This window comes from Netta rufina (genome assembly GCF_964035555.1).
Source record: "Netta rufina genome assembly, chromosome: 3".
Taxonomy (NCBI): Eukaryota; Metazoa; Chordata; class Aves; order Anseriformes; family Anatidae; genus Netta; species Netta rufina.
This window is the reverse complement of record NC_140125.1, coordinates 25,624,632-25,648,688: the sequence shown is the minus strand read 5'-3', so window position 1 is coordinate 25,648,688 and position 24,057 is coordinate 25,624,632. Positions and strand designations below refer to the sequence as shown.

Sequence of the window (24,057 nt, the reverse complement as noted above, 5' to 3'; positions counted from 1 at the left end):
GGTTGAGCAATATGACAATTAAGAAAAAAATGTTCATTTTTTCAAACTTTTTACAACTCCCTTAACTCCCCCAAATGAACTTTGGTATCAAGTAGCACATGTTCATTCTACTGCTCTTTGCTTTATTACAGGTATATGAAAACATACTGTGGCATTTAACATGCTGAACAGGTGACTGAGACAGTGACAGCAGCAGAAAAAAAAAAAAAAAAAAAGAAAGAAAGAAAGAAAAATGCTGAAAATGTAAGCACCCTGGCAAGTCCTTATTCATATAGGCAAAACTGAGCTAACTACATAAGGCATGCTCCAAAAACCTAAGAGGTCACCTGGCGCTCACTGGGATGGCTGCTGCTTTCCGAGTTCTTATTCCAACATCCTGAGGGAGAGAGGGAGTGGGGGGAATGGGAACCAATGCAGAAAAGAAAAACTTTATAAACTGTACCCTTGCTGTCAAAAAGGCTTCAGAGTCAGCTGCCATCTTGACATGAGGTTGCAATTCCTGCTACCGTACCTTTTTAGACACAGGGAACATGCTTAGTGAATTGGTCCCTCACTCATTTTCGAGATTAAATTTAAAATGTTAGGGGGGTGGTCTGTTTGTTTGATTGATTGTTTTTCAGAAAGAAACACCTCAGCTAGCTCCAAACATGTCTTTTTCTGATTCTGGAGACTGGGGCCTTGATATTTCAAACAACTCCTGTGGTGACTGGGAGCTTCTTCTTGAGGTTAATATCCTAAGTATCTCTGCAAGCTGTTTTTCTATATTGGTCATTTTTGTGTTTAAAGCCTTGATGTCCTCTTTCAACTCATGTTTCACTTCCAGCATGGTGGCCTGAAGAGTCTGTTCTGGGATAGGATAAAAGGAATGCTTGACCTCGGTAAGGACCGGGCTGCGGTCCTGCGGGCTTCGTGTCTCCCCAACATTATCCAAGCGCAAGTCACTTTTTGTGATGCCACTGTCACAAGAGTCTGTCTTCTTCAGGGTAGCTTCTCCCGAAGCTTTAGTTCTCTCAGGTAAAGTCTCCATGGATTCTGCTTTGGAGACTTTGTTCCAGTCCTCACCTTTCCCACAGGCATCTTTGAATTTGGCCCAGCCTTTCCGTCGAGGGTAATCCCCCGACGCTTTGCACCCCGTGTACTCCGACGCCGGGGCCTGCAGCTTCGCCTGGTCGGACGCCCCAGACGTCGAAGCCGACTGGTAGGAGACGGGGGTGGCCGGGCTCTCCCGTACGGTCACCACGCTGGCTTTGACCACCGAGCGGGCCGAGGAGTGCTCGCCTAAGACGTTGCCCTTCTCCACGTCCAGGTCATCCGGGTCTCTCCCTCTCTCTGCCGCGAGCCGCGCCTCCTTCTGCTGCCTGAAGCGCTGAAACAGCCGGCGGACCGGGTGATCTGGTGGTAAAATCAGAGGGGCTTCGTTCTTCCTCTTCATTCTCTCCTCTTCTTCACGTTTCACGTCGCTGATTTTCCGGAACACAATCTACAGGGGGAAAGAGATTTTGCACAGTCATTAACTGCACCCTTCCCGAGGGGGAGAAGTTGTAGAGAAAGAATTATTTGAAAGAATTAATTATAACCAACAAATGCACAATCTTTGTGCATTTACAGCAACACTACTGCAGTTTTCAAGTGTCTTATTTTGTAAATGTGGCTTATTTCATTATTTAAGCTTATCTGTCTTACAACATCAGAAAAAAAAAAAAAAGCTCTCCAGTTCTGAGAAGTCACCAAAGCAGTGCCATGGTACATCTAATGACCCCAGGAAGAGTTACTTGCCCTGCTTTGTCTTACAAGAGACTTCTTGCATTTGTTTTGCTGATTCTAGGATTGAGCACCAATATTCTAGTATTATAAAGAGCCACTCCCATGTCTTACAGTGGCCTCATCCCTGAGCTACACTCAGGGTGATGTGTAGCACCACTTGCTACACATCATGCAAAAGTTCTGGTACTATTTTAGTTCAGTGGACTACTTTTTTGCACAAAGAAACATTAATTTTCAGTTTACTTTCCTAATTATACCTACCTCAGCCTGTAAGCTAAGCAGTCCCTGTGGGAGCAGCCTAAATGTCTTTGGTACCAATGAAAACGTCATGGTGCCAACACAACCCCAAAACACAGCAAGGGAGCGTTTCTTCCCTGAACTTGATGGCAACACATTCTCTTAAAAAACTCCATGTGCTTTACATTATTATTGGTATTTTTCAAGGAAAACAAAACAAACAAAACTCCTATGGGGTATCAAAGGTGACCCAGCGAGCAGTTTGGTTTGAAAATGGCAGATCCCCATAGCTGAGGGTCTCAGTACGGAGCATAACTGCTGTATCCCCCAGCTTCTACTGAGCACTGTGCCACCTGATCTCTTCAGCTGCCTTTGGGAAAACCTGCTCTGAATCCTTATACTCCAGTGCAGAAATAGCTTTCAGGTTCAAATCATTATTAGCAAATGTGTAAATAAACCCATCCCTCTGTTGCAGAGAGATTTGAATTAAAATAAACATCATAAGCACTGCTTCACTGGCACACATAAAATGCGTGTTTCTCTCGACTTCAATGCTTCTTGACAGTTCTGTCATTGTGAAGCAGGGAGAAAACAATATCTTAACGCTGCCTATTTGGAAAGAAGAAGTTGTCAGACTTGGCAGCGTTTCCCAAATGCAAAAGAATAAAATTAGCGTGAAGGATATTTTATTTTCAAGCCGCGATTAGGAATCTAAATGTTAGATAAGAATAAGAAAACTGAGTACTTGACAGTAGTATTTTTTTCCCCAGGAAACTCGGTCTGCAGCAGGCTCAGTACAAAGCGGACAAAGAAGCATAATCCTTAGAAGTGAAGGAATACATGTAGCACTTACTCACAGGGTAGGAAGAATCAATACAGTGCTCCAGGCTAATGGCTTCGCACACTGGCAGTCCCCTGCTTTAACTGAAGGAAGGGTGTCAGCCCAGTGCTTGGCTTGAGCCCAGCCGTGCCAGGCAGGGGCTCGGGGTCATTCCTGCAGCAGGCTGAGGCTGGCTCTGGGGGCACAAAGCCCCAGCGAACCAAGGCAGGTAGGAGCCAGGGCTCCTACCACCTCATGCAGCCAGTAGCACAGGCTCCATGCTGCAGGACAAGAGAAGCCAACTCACCAGCAAACACAAAGAGGTGAGCGCTGGGCAACATGCTGCTGGCAGTGCCCATCACCCCCACGGGTCCCACTGCTTTCCACTGTGCTGCCTGGACGAGACCTGGCGGTGCTGAGCATACCTGGCCATGCAGGAGCTGCCACCAGCTTTCTCCCTGTGTGAAGCTCAGCCTCGGGGCCCTGACCATACCCATATCATTACCTTCAGGGGATCAGATCACAACAGAAGAATGAGCAGAGGCGGAGGGAGCAGTTACAGAAGATACTGCCTTTGTCATGGGTACTGCTACCATGCCGAGGAGATCCCTCATTTCCATTTTGTGTATGAGGCCTTATACCAGCAACAAGGCAAATACACCACGGCAGCAATCACCTGCATGGACGCAAAAATGCAGCCCTCAGGTCTTCCATCCTGTCCAACACACATCTGTGTGACAAGCTGCGCTCATGCAACGCAAATCGAATCTACGTGCATTTTCCAGGGCACGCAGCCTCCAAATCTTGGGTTGGCTTCTCTTACCGACCTCGTAAGACACTGGATAAATACCTGTCAGAGTGCAACTCATCTTTGGGAAGCCCAGGAAAAGCTGCCACTGGTCTCGTTTTTGGCAAGCTCCCCAGTGCCACATTTTCTTAAGAGAAATCCATAGTTATGGATTAAGCAGAAGTTTTATAACTATGCAAAGCTCAGCAGGAACTGAAAATACTGCAAAACTGCATTTTGGATTTTTGTTGTTGCTGTCTTTCTTGATGTTAAATGCAAGTCCTTACACATAAAAATACCCATAACTGCTTTAAATGGACTGCTTTCTTACAATTGTTGAGGGAAAAAAAAAAATGGTAAAACAGCCAGAATAAAAGGCATTCAGAAAACGTGGTGGTTATGCTGACATATGTATACCTGCCCCCACAAGCAGTCGGAGTACAAAGGAAGTGAAAATAGTTTTATTTGTTATAAGGAAGAGAAGTCCAGACCTACACACCAGTTTTCATGTGGAATTTGTTAGGGCTACAAATATAAATTTTAATCGAAGTTAAATCCCAAAATGTGGCAAGGCTCCTCAGACAGTTTTTTAGTTCAATTTCTCTTTATCGCTCTCTCCAAGCATTCATTTTTTTCTGAGAAGGGATAGTGCAGAAGTTATGCATACAGAAAAAAACTAGTGGGAACGTTTTAAAAGTATGTGAAGACCTAAATATGTATGAAGAACCTGAACTGCGATGAAGTAGCAAGAAATACAAACACCAGGCATAAAAATGCACACATCACACATCCATTCTCAAGTCTGGTGTCATAGCTCCATCTTTATTAAACAGGTGCTGCATCTTGTAGCTCCACAGGAAAGACTCACAAGCCAGAAACATGAGTACTTGGGTACTGTGGGAATATTAGCCTAGAATTGCAAAATAAAATAAAATAAAATAAAATTGAAAAATAGCTCTGTTCGGCACAGATTACTGCAGTCACCTCATAAACTCAAGACTGAGGTATGCAGTTATGATGACTCAGTAACAATTTTATTTGTGGACAATGCACTCAGAGAAGTAATGCACGCATATGTCCCATTGACCTATGACAGCATAAACCCTGCTGCCACATTCCTGCCTGAACATGAGCAGTGTCCAAGGAAGAAAGACAGGATTACACCCAGAAAGATTTCCTTTCCTCAGTATTAAGCAGTTGTGAAGATGCCACAGTCTTCAGAAAATCTGGGGACAGGTTCCATCCTCTTTTTAACATGCAACAAGTTTTCAAGCTGCATTTGTAGAATCGATGCCTTTAGAGATTAAGGTCAAGATTTATCCCCAAAGTATTCAAAAACTCAGATGGACATAAATGAACACTCAAACTACTTATTTGGTTATCAAATGCAGAGTGCCCATCAACTATTACTTGGATTTTCCTGGGCTCAGCACTGAAACACAAGCATCATTTCAATAACACATCATGGGCATTTTTCATTGCTATGACTTCCGTAATTTCTTTACAATGGGACCAGAGGAACAGGCTGCAATGTGACTTCCAGTGTAAGGTAGGTCACAGGATTGCTCTGGAGGGGCATTCCCTGAAGGCCACCTCATAGCAACGAGATTACATCATTTAGAAAAATACTCCATTTGATGGCAATGAAGAATCCATCACCACGTCTTGATAAAAGATGCCTGCAATTTTTGCTTTGATACTGAGTTTGTCTGACATCAGTGACGCTTCTGTTCCTTCCTCCCTCACACTGTAAAACATTCGCTTTTAGAAACTGATTACAGAGTCTTATGTTCAAAAATCTCTTCAGAAGTAGTAGAGCTAATCAGGTACTACTGTGAAGGGTTTAGACAATGATGTTTTACTGATATTAAACAGCCAAAGTCCCAATGTTTAGAATTTTCAATTTAACTCTAAGCCTTCCAATTTTAACTCTTCAAAGACATTTGAATTCTTCCTTACCTTCCAGCATTTTCTATAGTCAGTGCTTAAATTCTCACTCTTGCTCATAGCTGGAATATGTAGTTGATTTAGTGAAATACGAGGGTCCCTTTAAAAAGGCAAGTAAAACAACTAATCCTACAACGAGTCTTTCAGCTGTTTCCCTCTGCTGTTTCACTGCTATCCATTCCTCTTCCAATCTCACTATTTGCACTGACCTGATGCTTCTCTAGCGCTATCCAGTATAGCTCCAAGTTGTTTCTCCTGGGCCGTAACAAAATGGGAATGGGCACAGGGCTGCTCACTTTGTTTCATGAAGACACTTCTGAGAACCTATCCCAAGTTGGCCATTGCAACACGATAAAAGCCTGACATGCACAACAGACAACAGTGTCGTCTCATCAGAGCAGACTCAAATATAGGTACAGTAACTTAAGTGCCTCCTCCCTTTACACAAAGACTGGGGTTGTGAGGTGAATAATAGGACGAGGGTATATAAAATCAGACACAACACAAAGATGAGTAGGCAAGGATCGATTATATACAGGGTGATATGAAAACATATGAAAGCAACAACAGTGAATGATAGTGGAGTCACATTAAAAAAAAAAAAAAAAAAAAAAAAGTTCATGGTTCTTCACCTGAATGCAGTAAACATGAAAAAAAGCTAAGAAAGATATTCTGAATGCAAAAAGGCTACATGGATTCAGCTGGAGAGCAAGCAGCTACTTGGTAGAGAAAGGCATTGAGGGCTACCAAACAGACAAAAGTGGTAACCTGCTCAGGAAATCTCCTCAGTTAAAAATAGTTGGAAGCTGCAGGAAGTTATTTGCAGGAATTGTCACAAAGAAAAGCATTGTTCTTATTGCTTCCTTAGTTATCCCTAGGCAACCCTAAATGATTATATAGGTCAAATCTGGAACTGCTGCCTCAGTACCGAGGAAACATTTTCAGTGAAGGTGATAGAGGAAGTGCCAGAGGGAAAAACATCAGAAGAAAATATAATAAAGGCTCAAAGATCTGAACCTTAAACATTTGAGCAGGCTGTTCACGTATTACAGACAAATGTTTGCTCTGATTGCACCCTTCACTTGCATATAGGGAGAGGCAGGACTAACAAAGCCATTAGTTTGTGGTACTATGTAGATTTGACACAGCTTTGTAACTTCCTCAGGTTTGAATGAAATGACCAAAACTGGCGTGTTAATTTGGTACAACAGGGAAGACCTCTTGGTGCACACAGGAAATTAACAAGTCCACTGTCTCCGGCTGCTGCTGTAATGAACAGCTTACTGGGGGGCTTCGCCATCTCTGAGCGGCTGGAAGGCTGCAAAATACACCACAGCGATGCTGTCAGCAGCACAACAGCAATTCATTTTCTTTAACACTCTGCCCTGAACGTATGCACGGTCCCTGGAAGGTAAAAAACAGAAGGGTGAGGCAGAAGTAACGTGTTAGCAGCTGTATTCTGGTCTTGTTGTTATCTGATTGTAAATGCAAGCACTGTGCCAGCACTGCATGAGACAGTCTTGAAGATCAGGGGGAGCTTCATTTAAAACACATTATGAATATATTACAAACCTTATCCTGTCAGAGGCTAAAAAAGACCTGCTTGCATCTGAAGTGGAAAGGATTGTTCAGTCTTCCACAAAAATACCCACGTTTCTTTGCAACTTTGATTTGTAAAAACTGATCCAAGACCCACGGGAATAGGTAGAGATATGGATTTCAACACGTTTCAAATCAGACTGTCATCACGGAGTTACAATTATGAGGCTCCCAGCCACAAAGCTGCTGCTATTATTAGCTCTGCAAGCTTCCCTTCTTTCCACCTCTACAGCATGCACAAATACTGCAAGATTTGGCAGGTTGTCCTCAGCGTTAACAGCAAGTAGCATCGCAGCATTTTCCTCTGGTGCTTAATAATTCTCTTTCATGGATACAGAAACATTCACAGAGTCTGGAAGCGCCAGATATCATAAACAATTAAAAGCTTAAAATTACTTCATACGGTGCTCACAGAAAAGGGACTTAAGTGTGAGGAAAACAATTATGAAGAAGGCATTTATTACTACGCAGCCCATCTAGCATCTGCCAGGAACTGATGAAAATATCTTCGGGCTGATGTTAGTCCAATGAAAATTGGATCCAATCTTTTTCCTTTTTTTTTTTTTTTTTTTTTTTAGAAGAAACTATGAGAAAAAATGATAGAGACAGGCTTGGCAAAAATGCTTTTGACACTGACGTTGAAGAAACTAAAGCTGCATGCGATCAACATAGTGTGCAATGGTGAAAAATCCTTATAGCAGCACATTAGCAGGTCACAGGGAAAATGGTGGAGGAACGAGACTTTGTCTTTTACAATTACAAATTCAGTCCTTAGAAAGGAGCGAATTAACCTCTCACGTAATATAGGATCGAAAGGGCAGGCTCATAAAGCTTCCCACCAAAATCTGCAATGGATTTCACTGCCATTATCTAGATGATTCCTGGGTTAAGCACTAGTCTCAGTTGCACCTCTAGGGCATAAAGGGAATTTGTGTGAGAAGGTATATGAGTACACAGGTCACATTTATGACAGGCGAGAGAACAGATTCCATTATGCACTTCAAGCTTCAAGGCACAAGCCACAAAATAGAGATACCTGTTCAAAGGCTGGTGCAAATTACCCAGTTTGTGTGTTGTCTGGCTTTGACCCTGGGTTTTAGCAGATGATTTGTATGTGGGACTTAGGGCCATGCAAAAACATACATCTGCAGTAACATGGCAGATGTCAGTAGGTCCTCCCCAGGTTTACTGGCTGCAACAGCAAGATTTGGGTTTTGCTTCTGAAGAGGCACAGGTTCCTCTCCAGTTAATGTCATACTCCTCCCAGGGCACTCCCAAACATGCCTATTTCTGAAAACTCAGAGCAAACCAAGGCTTGGAAGGTCCTGGTGGTGGGGCTGTAGAGGAGTGCTGTTATCGGGGTGCTGGGCCCAGGAAACCTCCGCTGTCCCTGGGGCAGCCCAGGAGCCGTGGGTGGGCATGGCCCCCTCCATCTCCAGGAGGGCGTTGTTCTGTGGGGACTCAGCCCTGCCCTTCAGGCAGAGCACTACCTGCTTACTCTTCAAAAATCAGACTTCTGGGCACAGCTAGATCATCAGTATGCAAGTGTTTGGAAGAAACGCTAATTCATAATTTAACGAGCACTCATGCTATACAGCTGAATAGAGGTAACAAGGTTTTTAGTCTATACAGTACGACATCTGGGCTAACTGCTACTGTCATGAGCACCAGCAGCTTCAACTGCACTGAAGCTCTTCCCTGTGACAGCATATTTTGTAGCCTAGTTACAAACTGTAGAAATACTGATTTGAATATTAGCGTTTAATCATGTCACTATTATTTATTTAAAAGTTCTGCACAACTCAAGGCTCCGCTCCTTTCTGTCAAACTCCTCATTCTAATTCATGTTTACAGGCTATGCTAGCGTGAGAGAAAAGGAAAAAGATTTTACAAAAGTACTACTGAAAATAAGGCGGAATTATGTGTCCAGAGCAATCAGTGGAAATAACAGATTAAATCTGGTTATAACCTTATCTACAAGCCTACACTAACAAGTTTTGAGCCTTCAAGAGATGCCTTTTCCCCAAAGTAGGATCTATCCATTGGTCAATAGATTGGATATCCAAAAATTCACAATTACGGAACATTTAGCAACCTTGTTCACTAACTTATGGGAAAAAAAAAAAAAAAAAAAAAAAAGTAAAGAATAATACAGAAATGCACCAAAATATATATTGCTAAAGATCTACTAGATCTTCATTATTTGTGAGAGGAAAAGTACCTGTTACAAGCAAATACTGAACGTGTGGGCAAGGGCTTTGGGGAACTTGGGCTAGGTCTGAGTGGGGAATGTTACACCAGCTGAGGACTGATACATCTGCCAACATTTGAAGTGTTCTGCAGAAACTTCTGGTTTGTAAATGAGGAAAAAATAATGTTCATGCTTCCTGCCTAACAACTGTCAGTAGTTTCCAGCAGCAATACTTAGAAATTACTGTTTTCATGGTTGTTTTATTTATTTATTTATAGATATATACATATTTTTGCCTTTTTAGCACATGTGGTGCTGGTGTACACACCCCAGACACACAAACAGCTCAGGGAGACTCATTTCTTCTTCTAGACCAAGACACTACCCTCATTCTTGGGCAGACAAGTCTGCCTCAAGAATTGCTTTAAGGAGAGCCCAAGGCACAGCAGGAATTTACCTCTCTGTCACCTAAATTACAGCTATACAAAATGTCACATAATCCAGCATCTAAAGAGTACAGCATGCCTTCTCAGGAGTCAGAGGCTGTTTCCCCAAACCTCCCGTGGCTTGCTGCTATTTGTCAAATGTTTTCTGAAAAAAATCAGGCAATGTGTGTGAGTCAAGGATTTGGGATTTTTCCCCCTCTAACACAGAGACATCTCCACCTGAAATCTGAAATGGATGCAGAGGTTGTAGAGCTGAGGAAAACAATTATGTGTTCAGAGAATGGTTAAATTTTGCAGTTTCAGTATTACATTTTAGACACCAGCTTCCCAATAAGATAATTTTCTCTTAGCCAGTGTCTCTCTTTCATGCTTTTTCTTTTTCCTGCTTTCATTTGTCTGCATTCTGTCATTAGACTTAAAGTGATTGACAGGTATTTTACTTTCCAAGAGGGTATCAAATGTGTTTTCAGATGTATTCAAATCAATCAGGCAACATCAGTCCCAAGAGCTTACGAGTCATTCAGCTACTTTTGAATGCCCACTCATAAACCAATCCACACAAACACAATGCTCAAAGTCCCTGATGTACAAGGCTTGTGCAGCTCTTGAAATTATAAACTGAGAATTACATTAAGCTCAGCTGAAAGTTCAGTGCATAAATTGCCTCAGCCAGAATACTGAAGATAAACAAACTAACCTGCAGCTCTGCTTAATAAGAGAATTAATCCTTCTCCAGACTAGCTGGCCCAACGTGGCGGCACAGCCGTGCACATCCAAGAGCTCAGTCCCACTCAGCTGGTCTGTCCCCTCCCTGTTAAAGAGCACTCTTTGGATAACGTTACGCAAGAAGGAAGCAAACTGTTAATAACCGAATGAGAATCAGCAATAAAAAGTACATTGCTCGCTATTTCCCAAAGTAGCTGTCAAAGCTCTTCAGCCCTAACTAACAGCCAAGAGCTTAAAACCTAGAAAGAAAGAAAACAGTTGACTGTGGCAAGTTGTCTCAGATCTTCTCATTACCAGGAGCTCCTCTTCGCCAGCAGATCCTGGGAACAGGTCTCTGACAGTCTGCTGCCGTCCGGTCCATCTGGAAAGAAGTGACGGCCCTATCTTCCTTGTCAACTGTCAAACCTGGTACCTGTCTCCCATCCAGAAAATGCACAGATGAGCTAATTAAAATCACCAAGAACTGACAGATCCCTCCAAATAACTTCACGGAGAAACCTTTAGAACTGTACTTGGTTTTGTTTCATGTATTTTCATTCTGTAAGAGCAGACGCTTAGGTCCCGTGGCAAATACAGACTCAAATGCTGATAGAGGTAGATGCTTCCCATCATATCAGTGTGCTTCATTCACACATCTCTAAATGTTTTACAATTCCTCAATCCTTCAAATATGACCAACTCCATTCCTTTTGTTTATTATTTATACAGTAGCGATGCTTAAGGTTGTATTATTCTTTCAGTTCATACACACACACACAGAGCAAAATGCCATTATTCCATGTGACAAAACGGCCCTTTTCATGGGGAGACATCACAGACCCAACTCATATTACAAAATAAGTGATGTCAGCCACACAACAATTTATGAGCACCTTGAAATGTTAATTGTGCTAGGTATCCCTTTCTGCTATGGCTGGTAAAGGTTCACCCTTAAAAGTTACAGGGAAGAGATCCTGAATATCATTTGTCAAAAGACTCAGGTTTTTAAACACAACTAACTTGAATATTTTTGAGTTTCTCCTGAAGAAAACAGTTGCTCTAGAATAGGTAAACACAATAACACAAGCATATTGTTTCCCAGCAAGCAGACTGAAACAATTTTAAAAAATATTTCTCATCAAGTGAGTTAAAAAAATGACAAAATAAAATCCAAATATTGCAAACCTCTACAGGAGCAGTAGCAACTGCAAACTCAGAAATCCCTGGCACCATCAAAAGAAAGCCTAAAATCTGCATTTGGCCCACCCTTCACTTATATCATACCTCTCCTTGCATACAGATATAAGCAGATAATATGTATTCAGAATAGTTTATTCATTCCCAAATGCCACTTCAGTCATCACACATTCAGACTGTGCTTGCAACTACTTTTGTTAAAAGATTCTGTTCAGAAAAATTATGCCTGTATCAGACTCTTGGACTACACAGTCATGGTGTTGTTTCCCATTTTCTGTGTACTTGAGAGCACTCACAGACAGCAGAGAACAAAGTCACTTTTCCCCTCTGCCAAAAGGATCTGAACACTTTCCTTTCAGGAGCGTGCTCCAGTCACCATGTTAGGGCTGCTCAGCCAGCACAGGAATTAGTTAGCTTCAGAGGCACCCAGAAATGCAAGGAGGGAAGCTCTCCTTGCCTTCCTCCCCTCCCCGAGCTCTGCACTGTGCCAAGAGGAGCCCGTTCTCTGCAGCAAGGCATGGGCAGCAATGGCTGAGGTAAGTTACTCTGGGAAAGCTGCTCGTGGCCTCCCCTGCCATTTCACTTTGGATGCACAACAGAGCACCCTGTCTTCAGGGCTGCAGAGTCAGTCTCTGTCCTTTGCACAAAATACATTTCCAAATGAGTGAAATGAGTCTAAAAGCAAGGGCCGAAGGAAATCCTCCTGCCTTTAAAAGCAGGGATTTGAACTAAGGTCCCCCATCTTCCCTGTCAGTGTCATATCGTGGGTAGTAATGGGCATGGATGTGTCACTCATGCTCTGCTGCTGGAGCTGCTCTGCTTTTAGAGACAGCCAAGTATGCCGAGGGCAAGAGGGAGCAGGAGATGGCAGAAGTGGTGCTCCTGCCTGGAGATATAGGCCTCAGCAGAGAGGTGTTGTCCCCACACTCTGGTTTCTGCTCTAGCAAATGCCTCCATCATTGCTTCAGAATGGAAAGTCTCTGCTGGAGAGGCTGCAACACCTCCTCCCAGAACCCCGTGATAGCAATTTTACTTTTCTCCTCGTCTTCTCTGATCAACAGCAAAATGAACTTCCTGAGCCTGAAAGTTATCCCAGTTTCATCCGATAACCTCTTCGTTCTGCTTTGCAGCTCTAACCCTTCGTTTCCCCAAACTACGCTGTCTCATCTCATCTTACAGGCAATATTTCATTTAAGCTTTCACCTCTCCCCACATTTTTCCACGTTACTGAGGCAATGCAAAACATTTAGTTTTTGTTTGAGGGGCAGATTTGAAGAGTTCAGCTGTAGCTTAGGTGAGGTAGAGTACAGACTCCACCTTGACGTGGTTACGTGCTTCTGAGTGATCAATAAGATATTGATCATTTAACTATCGTGCTTTGCCATCTCCGCCTCTTTAATGTCACATTGGGCTAAACTTAAACACCTGCGGTGACGTCTCCTTGCTTCCTCCTAAGGGACACTGAAACACCGTTCCTCCTTGTTCCACTGTTCTGAGATGAGGGAAGAAGGAGATGTGACACAGATCTTGCCCTTGCTGCAGCTTTATATTGATCAAGCTGTCTCTCTTCCACTGGTAAAACTGGGACTGTAATTAACTTCCAAGCCTCGCTGAAACATGGTGTATTTTGAGTTTCAGAGTTGTACCAATATGCAGGAGAGGCCACCACCAAAGCTGTACCTCAGGTAAGGAGGGAAGTGAAGCCTTGTAATCTCAGCTTCACAGCCCCGCTTACACTGCCACAGGCTTTGTAGTTGTCCACGTGCATCTACGGTTCATATTTACATAGCAGAAGTTTATTATCTTTAAAACATGAAGGTATTTTCAAGGAGGCTGTCATACTATATTTTATACTACTCATTTTCTGGTCTCTTATTTCACACAAACTGATTCTCATCCCAAGTGTAGGGATATAAGGCACCGCCACCCTGGCCAGAGGTAAAGCCTGGAAGCTGCAGGCTCTACTCTCTCTTTCCCCCAAACTGGAAGAACTGCAGACACGGAGAACTTGGAGAAGCTTCTGGAAGCCCGGTGGGTTTGGTGCTGCTGTAGCAGGTGCAGTGACCTTCTGCTTTGGAGCCGTCACGTTGTGTTCCTGTGCTCAGGGAGAGGAGATGAAGGTTTGCCACACACCTCGTGCAACTTGGGGTACACAACCCGGGCCTTATGCCCTTGAGACAGAGTTGGGAACAGCTCCCACTGTAAAGTGTAGCCTATAAGTGGACGCTTCAATAGGTGCTGTAAATGTCTTCTGTTACAACAATTACTGTACTTGACTAGTGTACAAATTTGTTTAACTGTTCAGAGTTAAGCAAACAAAACAAAAATTCACTCTCCTCCTGCCTCCATGAGAGCTCTCCTCTCCTTTCTGCTCTTTCTTATGCCTTTGTAAGACATCCAGCCTGCTAGTTACTGGTCCCAAAACTCACTTAAACATGTTCAGGTGAGAAGATAGATGATCTTACCACAGGCGTAAGCTGAGACATGAAATATATACACCCAGAAAAGGAAACTATTTCCTTAGCAACTGACGGCTGCAGCAGGCACTTCAGCAGTTAAGTGCGTATAGAAATAATACCAGACTGCTTAAGGAGAGCGTTTCAATACACTGGGAATTGTCACTTAATGGAGTACTCTAATTAGCAACAAAAAAGACAGTATTATGCAAACTCATGTTAGAATGGATCTAAATTCAAGCAATGGCAACAGTAGGTATAGCCCAGTTTACCAGTCTGAACCTGAATAACCAATCTGGGCATGCATATCGAGCAATGACACAGTCGAAGAATTTAACAGAGAGCCTAGGGAAAATCAAAGTGCTTGCACTAACAGCAAACAACACCGAAGAACCTCTTCCTGATGTTGTTTTCAACTAAACACAGAGTGAGTTGTCATTTTACAACTAGCACCAGAGACAGAAAGCAGGATTTTGGCAACAGCTTCAGCGTTCCACATAAAGGGAAAGCGCCCGTAGTTTTTTGCACAACGACGTCCTCATCAAATGGACTGCTTTTAGGACCATGTCCCGTACTGCAAAATAGCCCTGTTTCTCCATCAATTGCATTATTAAACCATAAATTAGGATTTGTCACCTAACTTCTGCATGCCCTTTAGAAAATCCCCGACTCCTCCATGAGCAGCCACACCGAAAGCACATCTCTGAGCAGGTAGATGTGAGCCATCATGGGGTGGGGGGGGTGGGGGGGCTGGAAAGGACTACCAGATTTTAGAGGACTCACAGGCTTGGCAAGGATGCATCTGCTCCCCCACCCCCACAGTCCTCTCAAATGCCCCTGAGACCTCCCACCACGTGTCTTCATCGCCAATCTGCCCATGGCACAGATTTAGATCAGGTTGCAAATTAAAGTCCTTAAAAAGACTTCATCTGGCTCCACGCTACCGATGGCACAGGGGCTTCGCTGCAGAGGTTTTGGCACTGGCTTCATACAAAGAGGCTACAGCGCTTCTGGGTTTCGAGCAGGTTTTCAAAATGCCAGAGGAGCAAACACTTTCTCTCAACAAGAAATAACATAACCCTCATGACTCCTGGTGTGGGCACTCCACATCAATCCCTGCTGAAGCCTGGGCGAGTCAGTGCAGAGCAGGTTTACATTCTTCCTGATTTATTCATTTTCCAAAACTTCAAGCTCCTCATCTATTCTAAATCTACAGAAACTCACTTCTAAAAGTTGTGGCTTCCTGCCCCTCTGTTCCCAATTTTTATCTCCTACTGGACTTTCTAGCAAACGTTTGACTACAAAGGCACAGAACGGGCAAAGAGATCGGCATTTGTTACGCAGCGCACGGGCAAATTTGCTTCATATTCAGATGGAAACCATTTGTCTCCGAGGCACTGCTGCTCAGTAAATCAGCAATGATTTCCATTATTCGCATTGTGCTGCCGAGGCATCCAGCCCACATCGCCCGTTTGGCTGCAGTAGATGGAAGCACCAGGCAACTGCCAGGATCCAGCTTTTGCTCTTCAGCGACAGAAGGCTCTGGAAAACGCTGTCAAAGAGCGCATGGCATTGCCGGCAAGGATCGTTTAATCCCCCTGAACTCCAAAAACCACTCACTTGTAACTTGGATCTGATGTCAGCCCTAGGACAAGAGTCCCCAGGCAGGACGCCAGTACTGGAGCATCTCTCGATGTGCCTGACGCCTTGTCTGCATGTGAGAGCTGTGCACCACCTCAGCAGGTGGTAAATGAGCAGCCCCACTGCGTGCCTTGCCTGGGTGGCCGTGCCTGTGCTTAGAGCAGAGCCCTTGGGACTGCCAGCTCCTGGCATGGTGGCACATGGGGCAGGCAGGACATCCTCACCACAGGGCAGTGGGTGTCTCAAACTCCTGGGTGTCTCATTGCCTCTGGAAAGTGGGTGAGGACAGCAGATGAACTGCCTTTGCTCCCTCCTGGCTGGTTGTTGCATCAGAAGAGGTGAATAGTTACCATACTTAGTCATTGCCCTCCCTTCTTTTCGCTCCCCGAAGCTCAGCAGCAGAACAGGGGACAAAGGGCAGAGGACAAAAATCTCTCCTCACCACACAGCTGAACCCACAGAGCCCTTCTCTCATGGACAGACAGTGGGAAGTGCTGGATATCGCCAATATCCCCTGAATCCATTGCTCTCTAACACAGTGCCAAACGCTAAACTTTTTAAAGGAGTTTTCTTAAAATAAATAAATAAGAATCCTGTACATTTGACCTCTCGACTTTCAGAAGGCCCTTGGGAATATCTGTCAGAGATGTGCTGCGCAGGCTGAACATGGGTGCTGGGAGGAATGGGAGACGTGTCATGGGGGCCTGCTGCTTGGGTGGGAGTGACGCGCGGAGCGGCGCGAGGCATGCAGAGCGGCGCCTGGCTGCAGACCAACAGGACGTGAGCCCAGCTGCACGAAGGCATTTGCTTGCAGACAGACCCAGGAACCTCAACAGCAGCTCCAAGGAATAAGGTGGGTGTCGCATGGGATGCTGGACTACACAGAAACACCCTTTGAAGACGCACTGCCCAGGAGACTTCTCAACTGTCCGTCCAAATCAGTCTTCTCCCCCAGAATAATTTTTCTAACCAAGTTAGCAAAAGGCCACCTCAGCTTCTGTTAGACATTTCTCTGAACAGGGAAATTTGTCAAGTCCAACATTTTAAACAGATTTTGCCTTTTATACTAATTGTATTCCTTTTACTTAGCCCTTGCCATTTCACATATGACTTCTTAGGAAATAAAACATCTGGTTTATTAATAGAGAGGATTATTTCTACAACATTAATTTTGGTTAAAACAGCTGACATTCAAATTACTGCTCTTCAGAAACATCATCCGTGGACCACTGCAAGTTGAAAAGCTGTTACTTAGTGTCATACATGTTTTTCAGCATTTATGTGCAGTACAGCTAAGTATTATCACCCGTTCTGCAAACCAGATGCCCTCAGCACATGCTGGAACTGAGTTTGCTGAAAATATGAGTTACAGCAGCATCATTTGACTTTTTTTTTTTAACTTTTAACTTTTACATCACCTGCATTCAACCTCCCAGCTTTGTCTAGGTGCAGAGGTGGTTAAAAGAAGATCCTTCTTACTTTGGTATTAGAGCTGCTCACTGGGAAGAGCCTCAGGTTGGCCAGGGAGGGCTGCAGAGCTGGCCATGAGCAGCTGGTCGCCTGCTGCTGCTACAGCATGCGGACCCAGAAGGGTTTAGCAGAGGCACAGGGTGCTGCAGTGATAACTGAGCCAAGTTACTTCACAGGAGATATTTTAACTCATCAGCACACAAAGCTCATCTTTGCCCAGCTCGAGGGAGCAGGATGCCTGAGAGGGAAAGCAGGGAGTTTTTCACCTTAATAGCTATTTGGCACATTATGTTGCATTTCATTATCTTCTTGAATCCATCATTCACTGGACACATCTAGCACATCAGAGCTTTGAAGAAGCAGTCACCGGGCAGATGAGATGATTTGGCTGACTGTGAGAATACCTTAGCCCATACACTGGGGGCAGGGAGAAGCATGGCCCTGCTCTGCACCATGTCCTAATGCTGGGTTAGGCCTAGCCTCCGCTCTCCAAAAACACTTGGCCCTTGTACACGAATGTATTTGTTATTTAAGCCACATCTTGCCAAATGATCCCCGGCACTGGTGCTAAAGCAGTGAGTCACTCAATTGCCTGAGCATTTCCAAGGTATTTACATGCCTGAGTACAACAATGCTGCTCTCCGAGAGGCTTCCTCGCATTCAAAAACTGTTCAAGGACAAAGCTACCGACAGCAAAGTGAAGCGGGTGACAAGGAAACACGCAGTTCTTTGCTAAGGCACTCCCAAACTCGTTGTTGCTGTTGGCTTTGTCGCTGTTCCTGGTTTTCACGCTCTCAGAGACAGACCTTCCCTGTTACTGCTGTGTCCAGCACTTTAACTGTGTTTACAACCCCAGTGGGCATCAGGTCAAGGAAACAGCACATCTCCTCTCCTGCCAGCTCCATGCAGCAGTTCGGCGACCAGTCACACAGCACAGATGTGACCCAGCTGCTCCGAAACATCCAGCTCAGCCCCGACAAACTGGGGGTGCTATGGCAAGGCTGCTCTGCCTCCCTGCTGGTTACCTCAGGAGACACAAACCAGCCTCCTGCACTGCATGGAAACAGCCTGGTGACTGGGGTGGCACCTGCCAAACAAGTGAGATCAAAACTGGGAACAGAGCACGTCACCCTTCCAGTATACACAGCCCATTAACTCTCCTAGCCACGGGCCAGCAGGACGATGCCATATCTGTTTTATAGACAGAACAGAAGATGGGAGAAAATAAACGATTTATTAAAGGCCACCAGAGAAATCTCTTGCAGGGCAGAGAAATGGACTGATATCTCCCAAGTCTTAGATTAATACTACACAGAGGTCCTTCTTCCTCTTGTTGGCCTGGGGCTGGCTGATGGAAAGCTTTCTGCACAGCAAGTAGTACCAGCCACTGCAGAGGTCCTGCAGGACCTAACTGCTGCAGAGTGCTGCATAATGTCAGTGGGCTGAGGAAGGAGCATGATGATCCAGCTATGCCTTGCTGGATTTGTAGACAGCCACACACCCAGAAGCAGAAGGTTTCTGGCTAACCAACGCGGCTCCACACACAGCAACAATTCGCAGACCAAACACCCAAAGGGAAGGCTGACTGGCCCGTGTCCTCACTTTAATTGCAGAAACAAACTGCGAGAAATCTGTGAGAGCACGAGACACTGCATTGAGATGTGTTCTGCATGTAAGGGAACCAGGACTGGGACGGCTCAGACTCCCTGTGGCTGACGGCAGCTGCTTGGCTATTTTTGTTGCTTGCCCATCTGACCTGACCAAAGGCACTGGAGTCAGGAGTCAGGACTGAGCTCAGCTTGCTGCTGGGGAGGTCAAGCACTCCTGGGCAGTGGAAGATGCACTGGGAAAACTCATCATCTCTGATTAGGCCATTGCTCTAATTAGGTCTTCTAAAATCAGATATTTCTAACAGGAAGCTTAAGGGCCTGAACAAGAAAGGGTGACGGATCTACTCTCTTTACTTTGTCAAAGCTGAGGCAGGGCCTGAAGTTGGATGTGCATCTTCCCCCTTCCCGCAATCCTCTGCCAGACTGAGGCTAAGCTTTGTGCCTAGCCACAGCTGATGACACCCTGTTAACACCGGCAGGGTTAAGCAACAAGGAGGTGCCACCACGGCCTCTACACGCTGCTGGACATAGCTTTAGAGCAGCACGGTTTTGTTGGAAACATTTCCAGTTTGTGTTAGGATTACAAAGCCAAACAAGTAGAACAGAGGAAAGTTCAAAGTGTCTTACAGATAACAAATTTGGTCTAATAACATATGGGAAGTATGTGCCATAAGCAAAAGGCTCAAAAAAACAAATCCTGTTCTCAGATGAAGCAACAGGCATCACCCGCATGGCTTCAATTCCTGGCCACTTTCTATCAATTCTGTAAACACCCAGCAATTGAAAGTCTGCTGTGCTCTGTCATATATAGACAGAGAATATAGAGAATCAACACAAAGATAACAGTGGGAAGAAAAAAAGAAACAAAATGATTCAAATAAAGTAAGTGTTAGATTGTGTTTTTACAGGTCATTTGGTATTAACACTAAACACCACACTTAAACCCCTCTACAGGACATTCACAGGGTATGTAGTTTAACTTTTTAGTCCTTTTTTTTTTTTTTTTTTTAAGATGAGACCAAAAAGCCCTAGCTATAGTCTTTAGGTCACATTTTCAGCAGCTGCTGTCCTCCTGGCACAAACCTCACAGAAGGCTCCAGGACACAAAGCATTCGGAGTTCCTACTGGTGTGATGGCATTGTGTGTGAAGGAAGACAGCAGGTATATGGGAAGCTATTCATTTTAACAAAACATTTTAACATTCATTTTAACAAAAACATCATTTCTCTCCTCCTCTGCGACAACAAAATAATTTCATGTTTTGCAGCTTAGCAGATAGCAAAATCACGTGCTTCTGAAAGACAAAATACTGGCCACTGGCACAAGCAGGTTACCTGACTAAATGGATCTGTCAGCTGCTATATGACCACTGCTAGCAAGACCAGTAGAGTATTTGGTGCAAATTATAATGATAAACTCCAATATACTGCAAGTAGCACAATTAGCTATTGTTTTCTTGTGCAACAGGGTCCAAGTACATAACCATTTTTGTCCTACATCTGCCTTCTACTTGACTGTACATGTATATCTTGTTAACTACAGAAGTAAGGAATTAATTGAAGAAAATAAAAAGCAACATTATATCTCCATAGTCTAAATGTAGGGTGTAAGTACCAACTCCAGAAATTTTTCTTTTCCCAAGAGGAAAAAAAAAAAAGGAAAAATCTCCAGTTCCATAAGAGATACCATATTCTTTCTTATTTTAGAAGATCGTAAATGAACTTTAAAGTGAATGGGTCCTGAAGCTATTTTGCGTAGCAAGTCTCCCAGTAAAAATCAGTATGATTTGATCTGAAGTTTATAACCAACAGTCAACCTCACTTATTTTTTGTTGACTACCTATCTAGGCTGTGGCACAAGCTTTAGTATCTGCCTGAAACAGATATACAAACAGTATCTGCCTACTTCAATACCACCTTTTACCTGTGAATCTCAAGTAGGTTCAACTTCGTAACAGGTTCTGAGGCAAAGAAAATATTATTTCTTTTGCTGCCTGCATCAGGAGTGAAAACAGAGCATATTCAGCCTAGTCTTTACACTAGATGCCTGCAGGAGAAAGAAAAGCAATCCCAATTGTCCTGGTTTCAGTTAGCACAGAATTAATTTTCTTCCTAGTAGCTGGTGGAATGCTGTGTTTTGGCTTAAAATGAGAAGAGTGCTGATAACACCCCGATGCTTTAATTGTTGCAGAGCAGTGCTTATACTAAGCCAAGGACATCTCAGCCTTTGCTCTGTCCTGCCAACGGGCAGGCTGGGGGGTGCAGTAAGAGCTGGGAGGGGACAGACCCAGGACAGGTGACCCAAACTAGCCAAAGGGGTATTCCATACCATCTGACGTCATGCTAAACAATATATAGGGGTGGCTAGCCGGGGGGGGGGGCCGGACTGCTCGGGGTTAGGCTGGGCATCGGTCAGCGGGTGGTGAGCAATTGCATTGTGCATCACTTGTTTGTACATACTATTATTACTTTCGTATTATCCCCATTGTATCATCATTATTATTATTGTTATTATTATTTTTGTTATTTTTTTTTTCCCTGTCTTATTAAACTGTCTTTATCTCAACTCACGGGCTTCACTTTCCATTTCTCTCCCCCGTCCCAGAGAGGGAGGGGGGAGGGTGAGCGAACGGCTGCGTGGTGTTTAGCTGCCGGTCGGGTTAAACCACGACACCAATTATCCTGGTAATGCAGGATGTTCATTGCAAGAACAAATATTCCAAGGGTCATATATGCCTGCAGAATAGTTATGTACAGCGCATTTAATTATCAGTGCTGTAAATATATGATTTTGACTTGTGTAATGCAACAGTAATATTCTAGTTGACTGTGATCAGTTGCTTTCAGGCAAGAAGGATGATGGTGAAACCGTGATTCTACCTGCTACCACTGTAAGGTAAATCGGGGTCAGTTTATCCTATAGCATTAATGCCTATACCTACTAGACTTATGTACAGAAAAAGAAAAATCACTTGAGGTAAATGCAAATCGATCTCACTCGCACAATGTTGTGCAGGTCCCATCAATTTGCATTACTGTAAAGAAACTCATATTGTCAGACAGTCCCAGGCCAAGCTTCTCAGGTATAAAATACTGCAGACATAAAGTCTGTAATTTGCATATCTTTCCATCGCCAGATGATGATACTTCAGCTTCTGAGTGCTGGGGGATTTCAGCAATTCCAAAATCAAACCCAGATGGATTTAAAAGCCTAAACAGAGATTAAACAGCTGGATACTCAATGGAGCTGAATGCCCCCAATCTCTGTGCAGCTCAGTGGCTACGCAGAGCGCTTGGCACCAGCACTCAGCTCAGGTACCTCTCCTCGACCTCTGAGAGCAGCCCCCAGATACAGAAAACTCTCTCTCCCAGACTAAAGCATGCACTCTCAGAAACTAACTGCACCGACACAAGGCTTGTGCAGGGCTGGAGTGTTAAGAAATCCCAGGCTCTGTTTGCCTCTGACAACTCCCCTTTTATGCCACGGTCATTACTCATGCAGCCGCAAGTGCTGCCCTCTAACCCAGGGCTCCTGCATTATGAGCGGTGCTGAGTTCATCACCTGCTCTCTTCCACAGCATTTTGCACAGCCGAATCTCTCAACCACAGACATCCAAAACCATGTAGCATCCAAACCCTGCACAGCCCAAAGAGTAATTTCCTTGTGGGCTTTTTTCATTGCAGTAGCTTTTTCTTTTCTGAAGATTAACGCATTCTTCTCAATGCCCTATGACATTACAATGCATTGACCTGCAGAAGAAAGATTGTTTGAGTGCTCCTAGTACCGACTTGTGCTTAATAATCAAGCCAGACTGGTTCTTTAATATCAGTGCATGTTGTTCATCCTTTAACTTAAAACAAGGATCAAAATGTGTTATGATGTTTGTGCATACAGAAGCACACAAGCATTCAAGCTTGAAACAGTCTTTAAAGAGCTGTATGAATTAGGTGGTGCCTGAAGGATGACTTTGTCAGGAGCACAGAAAGTTGCACATTTTTGAATAGTCAGAAAAGGAGAGAAATGTCGTAAGCCCAAGCACAAGCACATCTCTCAAAACTGCTGGAAAGTCAGTAGGATTTTGGAAGTGTTTAACGCCTATTGTAATTCAACACTTACACATACATGTCACCCCATACTCCTTTATATATATATGTGTGTGCGTGTTAATTAAGAAGAACTCATCAAGCTATTTTTTGATCTATTTTTCTATAAGACGGCTGTTTGCCATTTTTTTTTCTAGGCAGCTCTTTAAGGAAGTGATAGATAAGAGGAAGAAACAGTAGTCTGAAGTAAAGGATTTCCTGAGATGAAAAGTCTGTTTTCAAGAAATAATAATTAAAAGAAAAAAAAAAACAGAAGAAACAACGCAGTACATGCATTGAATTATTTTTGTTATGAAAACCAGTGCTGTGAAAATAAAAGTAAAATAAAAAAACTCTTTGAAGATCTTCGTATGCTAGGGCAGTAAAATTTTCCTTGAGTCTAAAGAAAATTCGAACAGAGACTACCTATGACTCAAGAAAATATATCTTCTAAAATGTCTGGTTTATCATCTTGATACATTTACATTGAAGAATTCCAAAGAAACTGTGCAACAGAGCAGGACCATAAGAGGCATGAGTCAGCAGTGAATTAGGGCAGGATCCACCTATGCTTTGATTCAAAAGAGCTGGAAGAACTCCTGAAATGTAGAAGCTTTCAGAAGCAAGCAACTTGAGGAACATTATGCTTTTTTCAATCTACCCAATGGGGAGTAATAGGACAGAATTAATGGTGCTCTGCAAAAGCCTTGCAGTCATAGTGAGATTATTGGTGCCATGTTTTTCTTATACAGCATATGCGTATGGATTTCTGTATATCATATTTATGTGCTGTGTTGTATTTACACAGTAAGCCAGGATTTCGTGCAACCAGAACAAGAAACCACTTCCTACACTGAGAAAATATTGTGCCATTTTCATTTTGTGTCAATGCACCGGACATCAAGCAGAGATTGCTCTGCAGTGCCCACACTGTGCAAAGCCACCCTCACCCTGAAAAGAAGGAATTGTCAACTTTCCGACAGATACCTGCTGTAACTCTGCAAAACGGGGATGACATACTCCAGCTAGTGGGGATTTCAATAAAAACAGACAAGAAGAAGCTCTGAGCTCCACTGAAGAGCCACTTCTACCATTGACAACCATA

General features: G+C 43.8%; 1 protein-coding gene across 1 annotated transcript in view; it reads right to left on the bottom strand.

Annotated features, from left to right (window-relative positions):
* Nucleotides 1-631: 631 nt before the first annotated feature.
* KCNH1 (potassium voltage-gated channel subfamily H member 1) overlaps nucleotides 632-24,057 on the bottom strand; it is a gene marked incomplete at both ends in the record, with an annotated part of 181,064 nt that continues 157,638 nt past the window's right edge. Inside the window, one exon of the mRNA XM_084284995.1 lies at nucleotides 632-1,480. Coding sequence (XP_084141121.1) covers nucleotides 632-1,480 — 849 coding nt within the window. The remainder of the gene's footprint in view (nucleotides 1,481-24,057) is intronic.